The following is a 12,654-nucleotide window of genomic DNA, read 5'->3' as shown; positions in this document are numbered from 1 at the left end:
TTGATTGTTGATTTAATTTTTTAAGTGAATTTAACGGTTTATGTGACTACACTGTAAAGTTTTTAATGTTCTCCACACGGTAATCTCTATTTTATTTTTTACTTCTCCTTACAACCTCTTTGTTTTCCAATCAACGATTACTAATTGACATTTGGTTTTTTTTTTTCTTTATCTACTCTTTATTACTTTGTATTGGTTTTTTTCTATACCATCTCTCTCTCTCTCTCTCTCTCTCTCTCTCTCTCTCTCTCTCTCTCTCTCTCTCCATTGGCAACCTATCGTTTTCCAAAATTTGATGATGATTCTATGACATTAAATATGCATTATTAGTTTTTTTTTTCTTTAATTTAGTGTTTCTAACTTGATTTGTTTTGTATTTCATTCTTCCTTTGATGCATTGGGTGTGAGAATGAGTGTTCCTCTAGCATTACTCCACTTAATGTGGACAATTTTATTTATTTAATTTAGGCAAAATATTATATTTTAAATTTTTTAAAATAAAAAAGGAGTGGAAATATAAATAATTTAATAATATATATGGGGGATGTGGCTGAATTTAAATGTTAAATAAAATGATATGAGAAAAAAAATAAAAATAAAATACATAACAATAAACACTAACTTATCCAAATAATTCTATGTAATATAATAATAGTACATTCTTATATACTATTTTTAATTATTTATAATGCAATATGATAATATTTAACAATCAAAGTCATAAAAAAATAACTTAAAACACAAAACTAAATCTCATCAACCAAAACAAAGTTCTAAAGAATACAAAACTTTATCAAGCTAAAATAGAGATGCAAGAAAAATAAAAATAAAAATCCATCAAAAAATTGAGGGAGAAAGAGTGGAAAATAACCACTTTTTTGTGAGAGAAAATTATGTAAAGAATGGAAGAGTGAATGACAAATTTATACTAAGAGGATGATAATAAAAAGAAACAAAATAAAGGAAGATAAAAGGAAAGAGGAAGAGTGATATCAAGGTAGAATGTTTGGGGAGATGAAAAGGTAAAGAGAAGGAAAAAGATTGGAGAAAGTGTAAATGTTAAAAAAAAATTAGTACAATTTTATAAGCACAATTTTCTTTTATTTGAATTTAAGTAAAATATTACATTTTTTATTTTTTAAAACAAAAAGAGAGAGAAACTAAAAATAATTTAATGATAAGGAGGATGTGGTTGAATTTCAATATTGAGTAGAATAGAAGAGAAGAAAAAAAATAAGAAAAATTAAAAGATATAATAATAAACACTAAATTATCCAAATTATGCTATGTAATGGAATACTATTTTATTTTTATCTACTATCTTTAATTTTTTTGTAATGTAATTGGATAAAATTTAAAAATCAAAGCGGAGATGCAAGATTAATAATAATAATAATAATAATAATAATAATAATAATAATAATAATAATAATAGTAATAATAACTTAAAACACAAAACTAAATCGTATCAACCTAAATTGGAGTTCTTAAAAACACAAAAATTTATCAACCTAAAGCGGAGATGCAATAAAAAATAAAAATCCACCAAAACATTGAAAAAAAAAACCCTTTTTGTGAGAGAAAACTATGCAAAGAATGGAAAAGAGTGACAAATTTATAGTAAGAGGGAAAGGATAAGAAGAGACAAATAAAGGAAGATAAAGGGAAAGATGAATAACAATATTAAAGTAGAGGGTAGTAGGGAGATGAAAAGGTAAGGGAAGAAGAAAGGTTGAAGAAAGTGTAAATATTTAAAAAAATAAGTGAATGTAAAAAAAATTATAAGAAATTGGAAATAAAAAAGAAATATATATAGATGTTAAAACCAACAAAGATGAATATGTAAAGTCAATAATCTATTTATATATATATATATATATATATATTGTAAAAAAAAGAATAAATAAGAAATAATAATTATGTGGTGAATGACATGGCGATGAGGTGATGCAACAGGAGTTCAGCAATAATAAATGCCACGCTTCAACTTTTAGTAATAATAGTTATAGACCCGTGCGTTGCACGGTTTTATGAAAAAACTTTAAAAAATATGTATAAATAATTATATATTTTAATAATTATTATAACAAAATAAGTACTAATTTGTTAGTGACCTGAGGTATTATTAAAAATAATACCAATGATTAAAAATTGTTAGAAGTATTTTTTTCCTTTGGAAAATCTTTGAATACTTATTTGTACACTATGTTTTTAGAGTATCCTTGTTCTTCTGCGTCATTGTTCTTTATTAAAATCTTTGGACATGGTATTATAAAAATTGGCCACTTTTAAGAGATAGAACTATTCGAAGAATAATAACCTTTAATTTGTTCTAATTATAGAACCTATCATAATTTTTGCTTCCTATAAGTTGCACAATTTTATACATAAATTCATATAATTCAAAATTTATATGAGAAACAAAAAGAAAATGAATAGTTTGAATTGTAGGAGAGACACTACGTGTGAATGAAAAAAAAAAAAAATTTGCAGAGCTCTACATATAGATTACACACCTTCCTTAGGATGCTTGGAATCTTTTATGACAAACCTGGAAAACAAAATCATGAAAAAAAATTAAACCGACTTAAAAAAAAAAAAAAAATTGAACCATATAGATTGTAAAATTGCATACGAGTCTATAACCATTTAAAACTAGGCTTTAAAATAATTTTTTTTTTCTATAAAAAGCTATCATTGCCACTTTGATTTTACTACTTTAGTCAAATAAGTTCCATAATCGCAAGGAAAAAAAAAAAAAAAAAAAAAACCTATTTTATAATGATGGTCCAAAATTTTGCAATTTAAAACCAAAAATATAAAAAGATTAAGAAGAATTTATTAGGAATAGAAAATTCACTAATAATTAGCAAAAAAATAAATTAATTAATGTTGCAAATGGATACATAATTCTATGCACACTTTACATAAATAAATGCTGATATTCAAAATAAAAAGGGAACAACATGAATAAATCATACTTGACAAAATTTATTTCATTTTGTTTGATAAATTATATAAAATAAATCCTATGAACTTAGTTTTAGTGTATTTAAATGATCTAGAAAAATAATGAAGCATATAATTTTGAGCCTAATCACATCTAGCAAAATAATAAAGTATTCAAAATATTGAAAGGCAATTTAAGTTCATATATGCTTGCATGAGATACGTACCTGTCCATGGTAGCAATGGAAGCCTCATCTTTGAGATGAAGAATCAATGTAATGCTATTAAAAAATAAAAATAAATAAAAATTAAAAAAGAAAGAAAGAGAACTTGGTTGATATTATATATATATAAATATATATATATATATATATATATATATATATATAAATGATGCAAAAATTCATATCTACAATTAAAAGGGCCATTGATGATATAAACTATGCAATATTTTTTGAGTCAATCAAGGTAACAAACATACATGTATCAAACTCATAACATAGATAGGAACATAAAAATCCAATGCATCCAATAATCTACATCTAACCCCATCAATTCTATGCATCGGTATGAAAATAATAATAATAAAGTAATGCAAAACCAATAACCAAAAACAAAAGAAAATATGGAAGACCTTCAAACTCTAGAGGAAGAAGCCTAAGTTTAAAAACCCCATTAAAGTATTCAACTTTTACCACAATAAGACACATAAACAATAAAAATATATCAATAAGTATATGAAAAATTGACAATCGCAATCAAATTCAAAAATCAAAGGGAAGAATATTATGTTAGTCTCACTATTCATTGGACTATTCTATAAAGAAAAATATAGAGGAAAAAAAAAAGAGAAAACAGTTCTTTCAAAAAATCACATGCCCAAACCAAAGCCTAAAAAAAATAAAATTCAATCATAATTGTAGGGATAAAGGCCTAGAATGACATGTTAGGCCTTGGGCCTTTGTCCAGGACAGCTGAATTGTCCGAGGAGAAGCAAGTAGTTATCAGGATTCCCCAGTGAAAGACTTATAAATGAGGGATGAACGGAAGGTGATCCAAGGAGAAGCTCCTCCTCAGATATGATGAAGACAGCTTAAGCACGTATTCCAGCAACTAAGGTAACCCTCCAAGAAACTCCAACAATAGAAACGTGTCTCATGAACGTGCAAGAAGGAAGGAAACTCAAAAATATCTATGGGAAAGCTGCTACCACCGCATTAAATGCACTATAGCTACTTTTCTGGCAGCATTTATGTGGAGAAGACCTCTAAACAGTGCTGCCTCGACAAACGCAACTCACAGAAAGCCAAAGAGGGTGTCTGATGGGACAGGTACTCAAGTAAGGGCTCAGATGATCAACAAGTGTAGGATCAAGATGGTCCAAAGAGGGCTATATAACGTGAAAGACCCCCCATGGGAGAGGAGGAAAAAAAACTGTAAACAAATCTGTAATAGAGCTTTAAGAGTAAAATATTTAAGAATCAGCATCCTCGGACCAATCCGAGAATGTTATTCCTTAACAAACTTCTGTTATCTTTCTCTTTTTAGCATCAAAACCTATCTTTCTATTATCTGGTTTACGTAAACCCAGTTTTTCAATCCATTCTCTACAAATTTATTGTTTTGGGTTGTTTTGGGCTTAAGTCCATATACCTGTTGGGCTAGGAGTCTAAATCAGGTCCTTATAATTGGCGCCGTCTATGGGAAGGAATACTTAGGTGTTAGCGAGCTCAACGTTCAACCATGGCAAGTTCAGATCTACGACAGGTAGAATCCATAGGATCCCAACGTCAAAATCCTTTCGTCAACCTCGAGCGGAGAAGGGATCGAGAGGGGACTGTGCATAGTGCACGAACCGGAAGAAGCCAGTCACGAGGAAAGGGTCATCTCTGTCAAAAAGAGAATACCAGAGCACTGCAACTGGAAGTCGACCAGCTGAAGAGAAAGTTGCGCCATGCATAGTGAAAGCAAGCCTCCTCCAGCCCAGACGCCTCCCTTGATGGTGAAGAGGATGGTAGCTACAGATGAAGGTTAAAGACCCCACCTAGCGAGTCTTTCTCCTACGAAGAGGAGCACCACCACAAACATAGGCATAAGAGCCCCCTTCGAAAAGGTTTGGGAAATGACACTATGGGCAAGGCGTTAGATCAAATCTCTAAGTCACCTTTCATGCGAAGAATTGAGCGAGCAAAACTCCCCCGGCGGTTCACTTAGCCCGCGTTTACCATGTATAATGGCAAGACAGACCTCGTAGAGCATGTGAACCACTTCAATCAGAGAATGGCCGTCCATTCCAGAGACGAAGCCCTGATGTACAAGGTCTTCCCATCTAGCTTAGGACCCATGGCCATAAGATGGTTTGACAGTTTGAAGGCCAATTCCATAAACTCCTTTAAGGAGCTCACCCAGGCATTTGGTTCTCGCTTCATCACTTGCAACAGAGTCCCTCGACCCCTATCTTCCTTACTATCCTTGAGTATGAGAGAGGGAAAGACCTTGAAAACATACTCGAACAGATATTGGGAGATGTACAATGAGATAGATGGTAACTTTGAAGACGTCACCATTAGTACCTTCAAGAGCGGCCTCCCGACTAAGCATGGTCTAAGGAAGTCCCTAACGGGAAAACCTGTCGCCAATCTGTGCCAACTCATGGACCGTATTGACAAGAATAAGAAGGTCGAGGAAGACCAGCAAATGAGTAAAGGAAAGGATAAGGTTATCCCTCAGGAAAGCAGGGATTTCAAGTTGGACCGATATAATAATAGCCGGCCACAGAGAGATTTTGCTGGTCAGATAGGACCTACCAACACTCAGGCGGTCAATGCAGTGTTTCGAGAACCGGTTCACCAAGTTCTGGAGAAGGTTAAGAACGAACCGTTCTTCAAATGGCCAAACAAGATGGTTGAGAACCCTCTGAGACGAAATCAGAACCTTTATTGCCAGAACCATTAGGACCAAAGGCATACTACAGAGGATTGTAGGAATTTATGGGACCATTTGGACCAACTGGTCCAAGAAGGGAAGCTGAAACATCTGTTGCATCACACCAGTAGCCGAAGGGGCCAAACAAATTCGAAACCCAGGAGGGATGATTCTTCAAGACCACCCTTGGGAACGATCAATGTTATCTTCGCTGCTCCCGGCAGGATCGGTTCTTGTCCCTCCAGAGTAATGTCCGTAGCTCGGCTTCCCTCCGAGAGCAATGATCCTCAGCCCAAAAGAGCCAGAGTGGAAATCTAACTAGTTCTGGGTTTCTCAGACGAGGACAAGATCGGAACCATTCAACCCCATGACGATGCTCTGGTGGTCACACTTAGGATAAGAGGGTATGATGTAAAGAGAGTGTTAGTAGACCAAGGTAGTGCTGTCGAGGTCATGTACCCCGACCTATACAAGGGGCTGAGGTTAAAACTCGAGAACCTAACAACCTACAATTCACCTCTAATTAGTTTCAAGGGGAAGACTGTTATTCGAAAGGGTCAGATCAGACTACCCATACAGACTAGTTCAAAAGTGGTGAAGGTAAACTTCATCGTGGTGGATGTCTATTCCCCCTACACGGCTATTGTGGCTAGACCTTGGCGCCATGCTCTAGAAGCCATTTCATCCACCCTACACCAGAAAGTAAAATACCCCTCGGGGGGCCGCGTTGAAGAAATTGTGGGGAATCAACTTGTGGCTCGGCAATGCCTTATTGCTGTCATCTCACCGCAACACGAAACTAGCTCCTTGGCCATTGCCGAAAGGGACTTATAGCAATCAAAAACTCTGGAGTCGCTATCCCATGGACCAACCGACGAGCCTAAATGTGAGGATTTGGAAAAATTTGTCATAGGTGGTGATCCGGAGAAGTTCTTTCAGGTCGAGGCTCAATTACCCCCTCAAAAGGAGGAGTTGTTGGTATTCCTCAAAAGAAACATTGATGTGTTTGCATGGGATGCTTATGAGGCTCCGGAGGTGGATCCAGATTTTATCTGCCATCATTTGAACATTAACCCATCCATCATTCCCAAGAAGCAACCGCCTCGGCATCCATCCAAAGAACATGCAAACGCTGTCAGGGAAGAGGTGATGAAGCTTAAAAATGCAGGAGCTATCAAGGAGGCTTTTACCCCGAATGGTTGTCCAATACCGTAGTAGTGAAGAAGAAGAGTGGGAAGTGGTGAGTATGTGTGGACTTCATGAATTTGAATAAGGCCTGCCCAAAAGATCCCTTCCCTATGCCTCGAATAGACCAATTGGTAGATGCAACGGTAGGCCATCCTTGGATGAGTTTCTTAGACGCCTTTCAAGGGTATCATCAGATACCACTCGCCTTGGATGATCAAGAAAAAACAATATTTGTCACTCCCACTGGAAACTACCACTATAAGGTGATGCCATTCCGCTTAAAGAACGCATGGTCAACCTATCAAAAGATGATGACAAGAATGTTTGAACCCCAGTTGGGCAAAAGTATTGAGGTCTACATAGACGACATGGTGGTGAAGAGTAAGGTGGTGTCCGAGCATGTTACAAACCTCGGAAGCATCTTTGAAATCCTGAGGAAACATAGGTTGCACCTAAACGCTTCGAAGTGCTCATTTGGTGTCGAATTAGGCAAGTTCCTGGGATACATAGTGACTCACCAGGGTATTGAGGTCAACCCCGATCAAATCAAAGACATTAATAGTTTACAACCACCCCAAAATCCCAAAGAGGTCCAGAAGCTTACCGGAATGGCTGCCACCCTGAACTGGTTTATTTCTCGGTCGGTGGATAGGTGCAGACCTTTCTTCCTCTTGATGAAAAGGTGGAAAAGATTTGAATGGACCGAAGAGTGTGCGTTGGCTTTCCAACATCTTAAAGAATATCTATCGCGGCCACCTATCATGTCGAGTCCTGAGGTGGATGAGGTCCTATTCGCATACTTCGTCATAGCCCCTCACGTTGTAAGTTTAGTATTGCTATGAGTTGACAATGGCGTACAACAACCAGTTTACTATGTAAGCAAATAACTACATGAGGCCGAGATTCGGTATCTACCACTTGAAAAGGCCGTCTTGGCGGTGGTGCTTGGCACACGAAAGCCTCCCCATTACTTCCAAGCAGATACAGTTGTTGTCCTGACTCAACTCCCACTCAAAGCTATACTTCGAAGTGTTGATTACACAGGGAGGATTGCTAAATGGGGCATGATCCTAGGGGCTTTTGATATCAAGTACATGCCTCGTACCTATGTCAAAGGCCAGGTCCTCGCGGACCTGGTGGTCGAGTTCGCCGAACCCCCATTGGAAGAAGTGATAGAAGCACAACACATGGATGGAAAATCGATTGTCATGATCTCCCAACAGGACCCACTATCTTGGAAAGTGTACGTCGATGGCGCAGCAAACCAAAAGGGGTCCGGGGTGGGAATAGTATTAGTATCCCCCGAGAAGATCACTATTGAGAAGTCCCTAAGACTGGGATTCTCGGCCACAAATAACGAGGCTGAATATGAGGCCCTGCTAATGGGAATGACCATGGTTCAGAAAATGGGTGGGAAGGTGATAGAGATGTTCTCGAACTCAAGATTAGTCGTTGGCCAAGTAAAAAGAGAATTTAAGGTGAGGGACGAAAGAATGCAGAGGTACTTAAGTCAGGTGGGGCACCTATGGTTAGGATTCGAATCTTTCAACTTGTTGCACATCCCTAAAAGTGGAAACACCCATGCTGACTCCTTGGCCACGCTTGCTACCTCCTCAGCACAAGGTCTTTCTTGGGTCATCCTTGTGGAAGATTTGTACAAACTAGCAGGGATGGAGAAAGAAATGATCCATGTTTACCAAGTCAAGGTTGGGCCTAGTTGGATAGACCCTATAATATCATTCTTGAAGGACAACATCTTGCCTAATGAAAAATAAGAAGCAATAAAGGTGCGTAGGAAGGCTCCTCGATTGTGGTTGTCCGAGGACTAAAAGTTATACAAACGCTCATTTTTCAGGCCCTATTTGCTGTGCATACACCCTGAAGCAACAAAATTACTACTAGAGGAGTTACACAAGGGGATTTGCAGGAACCACACTGGAGGTAGATCTTTGGCACACAGGGCCATCACTCAAGGCTACTGGTGGCCAAAAATGCAAAAGGAAGCACAGGAATACGTAAGGAAATGCGATCAATGTTAAAGGTTTGTGCCAAACATGCATCAATCGAGAGGAGTCCTTAATCCTCTATCCAGCCCTTGGTCGTTCGCGCAATGGGGCTTAGACATTGTAGGCCCTTTCCCTAAAGCAACAGGAAACAAGAGATACCTACTAGTTGGCACGAACTACTTCACCAAATGGGTTGAAACTGAGCCCTTGGCAAACATCAGGGACGTGGACGCCAAGAATTTTGTGTGGAAAAATATTGTCACCCGATTCAGAGTCCTTCATACCCTCATCTCAGACAACGACCTTCAATTTGATAGCAAATCTTTTAGGAGATACTACTGTGACTTGGGAATTAAGAATAGATACTCTACCCCATCCTATCCCCAAGGGAATGGTCAAGTCGAGGCCGTTAACAAGGTCATAGTGAGTGGACTCAAGAAGAGATTGGACGATGCTAAGGGGAAATGGGTAGAAGAACTGCCACACGTCCTTTGGACATACCGAACCACGCCTCGAAGATTCACCAGGGAAACTCCCTTTTCGATGACATACGATGCCGAGGCGGTTATTCCTTTGGAGAACGGCTTCCCTACACTGAGGACCAGCTCTTTCAATATGAGCAATAATAGTGAATTACTAGAAAAGAGTTTAGACTTTATTGAAGAAAGAAGGGAGAACGCAATGGTTCAATTGGCATACTACCAACACAAGCTCAAGCAAGGTTACAATGCCAACGTGAAGCTAAGGCCATTAGCAACGGGTGACTTGGTATTAAGAAAGGTCCTAGGTACTGCAAAGAACCCAGCACGGGGAATGCTAGGGCCTAATTGGGAAGGACCGTACCACATCACCTCAGTGGCTGGTATAGGAGCGTATTTCTTAGAAGACTTAGATGAGCATGTAATGCCACACCCTTGGAATGTAAATAACTTGAAAAGGTACTATTATTAATGAAAGCTTTCTTTGTCAATACATCCATTCATTGTATAAGTGTGTTGTTCTTCCTTTATAAGTGTTTAAACAGAACCTTAGTCATGCCTGAAGTCCTCAGACTAGATGCTTTGGGGAAATTAATACACTATTACGTTTTTTTTATAAGTATTTAAACAGAACCTTAGTCATGCCTGAAGTCCTCGAACCAGATGCTTTAGGGAAATTAATACACTATTACGTTTTTTATAAGTGTTTAAACAGAACCTTAGTCATGCCTGAAGTCCTCGGACCAAATGTTTTGGGGAAATTAATACACTATTACGTTTTTTATAAGTGTTTAAACAAAACCTTAGTCATGCCTGAGGTCCTCGGACCAGATGTTTTGGGAAAATTAATACACTATTACGTTTTTTATAAGTGCTTAAACAGAACCTTAGTCATGCCTAAAGTCCTCGGACCAAATGCTTTGGGGAAATTAATACACTATTACGTTTTTTATAAGTGTTTAAACAGAACCTTAGTCATGCCTGAGGTCCTCGGACCAGATGCTTTGGGGAAATTAATACACTATTACGTTTTTTTTATAAGTGTTTAAACAGAACCTTAGTCATGCTTGAAGTCCTCGGACCAGATTCTTTGGAGAAATTAATACACTATTACGTTTTTTATAAGTGTTTAAACAGAACTTTAGTCATGCCTGAAGTCCTCGGACTAGATGCTTTAGGGAAATTAATACACTATTACATTTTTTATAAGTGTTTAAACAGAACTTTAGTCATGCCTGAAGTCCTCGAATCAGATGCTTTGGGGAAATTGATACACTATTACATTTTTTATAAGTGTTTAAAGAGAAACTTAGTCACGTCTGAAATCCTCGAACCAGATGCTTTGGGGAAATTAATACACTATTATGTTTTTTTTATAAGTGTTTAAACAAAACCTTAGTCATGCCTGAAGTCCTCGGACCAGAAGCTTTGGAGAAATTAATACACTATTAGGTCTTTTATAAGTGTTTAAACAGAACCTTAGTCATGCCTGAAGTCCTCAGACCAGATGCTTAAGGGAAATTAACACTATTACATTTTTTATAAGTGTTTAAACAGAACCTTAATCATGCCTCGGACCAGATGCTTTGGGGAGAACTAACACACTATTACATTTTTTTTTATAAGTATTTAAATAGAACGCTATTATATTAGGAGATGTGGTCAACTCAATTGGATTGATCCAATAATTACCAATGTATTGTTGTCTGTTTTTAAGTATAAGGTAGCAACGACACAACGCTATTCATGATGGTGATAATCCTCAAAGCATATAAAATAAAAGTGCAAGGGATTTCCGAGATAAAAAAAAAAAAAAAAAAAAAAAAAAAAAAAAAAAAAAAGAAGAAGAAGAAGAGAGAAAGGCGTTTCTATTAAATAAGACGAGTATATTACATTCATACAAACTGTCACCACAAAATCCCTAAGTACTACAGAAAGTTCCTAAGTTCTAAGCCTTCGCCTTGGGAGCAGGAGGATCTTCTTACTGGCCTGGCTGAGAGGAAGGAGCATCCTTGGCCTTATTGTTAGCTTCCTTAGTCTCAGCCTCTGCTTCTTTTTCCTTAGCTGCAGCATCCTTATCCTTGATGGCATCTTTGACTTTGGAGGACTTTTTCTCCTTACCCTTGCCCAGATCTTTGGGCCCCTCAGCCCTTTGTACTTGGTCACCAACTAGGCTGGATCCCTGTGCAACATCAGGAAGAAGGGTTGCAGCTTGAGTAGTCAGAGGTTGCTCCAAGGACTCAGGGGCGAGGGTAGAAGGTAGTGGAAGGCCGCTCAGGATCGCTCGGATATCAGGGTGGTAATAAGTCTTTCCCTATTGCCTCCGATTTGAGTCTGCAGGAACTCCTGCAGTGTTAAAGGCTTCAACAAATGTGGCATCGCAATAGTCCCTGCATGCCTTAGCCAGCTCCTCAGTCAGCTTGGCTTGTGTCTCTTCTACGCCAAGAACATAGGCTGCTTGCTTCTCGACCTCCAGTGCCTCCTTCACCAGTTGAGCTGCCTTTCTAGCCTTCTGCAACTCTGCCTTTAAATCCAGCGCAAGTTGCTTAGAAGTGGCTAGCTCTATCTCCGTTTGATAAAGCAACTTGCGTTGATCCTCGGCTTGAGTCTCAACATTCTTTAGGCTGGCCAAGGCGCTATTCTGGTCCCTCTCTGAGGCGGTCAACTTGGTGGCCAAATCCTTATTCTCCTCCTTTACGGCCCTCAAGGCCTTCTGGGCATCGAAACGGAGGTTAGCCTAGTTCCTAGCATCATTCCTAGCTCTGTTGACCCACTCCTCGGCTACATAAACCTCCTGGATAATCTGCATAAGAACAATATTGTAATCCCTTGTAAACAGACGAGAAAGTATACTAGTGCTAAAACAAATAAAAGAATAAGAATGCAGACTTACCAGAGCAAGGTCCCTTTTTAGGGACAGGAAAAGGTCATGCTGCTTCAGCTTCCTCAAGGCATCCATATCCTTGGGCAAGAGAAGTGGCTGCTTTAAGGACTCAGCCACATGCACGGAACGACCTCTTTGATACTCCCTAACAAAGGCATTCCACAAGATCGTAGCCCCATCAACCTCTAGCCAAGGCGACCACACACGCTGTGGTAGGCGCACC

The 12,654-nt window shown here is 38.0% G+C and overlaps 1 protein-coding gene across 1 annotated transcript; it reads left to right on the top strand.

The window, feature by feature from the left end:
• The first annotated feature begins 5,175 nt into the window (after positions 1 to 5,175).
• LOC126700119 (uncharacterized) lies at positions 5,176 to 5,904 on the top strand. Its single transcript, XM_050398143.1, has one exon. The coding sequence runs from the start codon at positions 5,176 to 5,178 to the stop codon at positions 5,902 to 5,904; it is 729 nt and encodes a 242-aa protein (XP_050254100.1).
• The last annotated feature ends 6,750 nt before the right edge of the window (positions 5,905 to 12,654 follow it).

Source organism: Quercus robur, chromosome 2, assembly GCF_932294415.1.
Source record: "Quercus robur chromosome 2, dhQueRobu3.1, whole genome shotgun sequence".
Lineage (NCBI taxonomy): Eukaryota > Viridiplantae > Streptophyta > Magnoliopsida > Fagales > Fagaceae > Quercus > Quercus robur.
The sequence above is the reverse complement of the archived record's forward strand: the minus strand, read 5'-3'. Positions and strand labels throughout refer to the sequence as shown.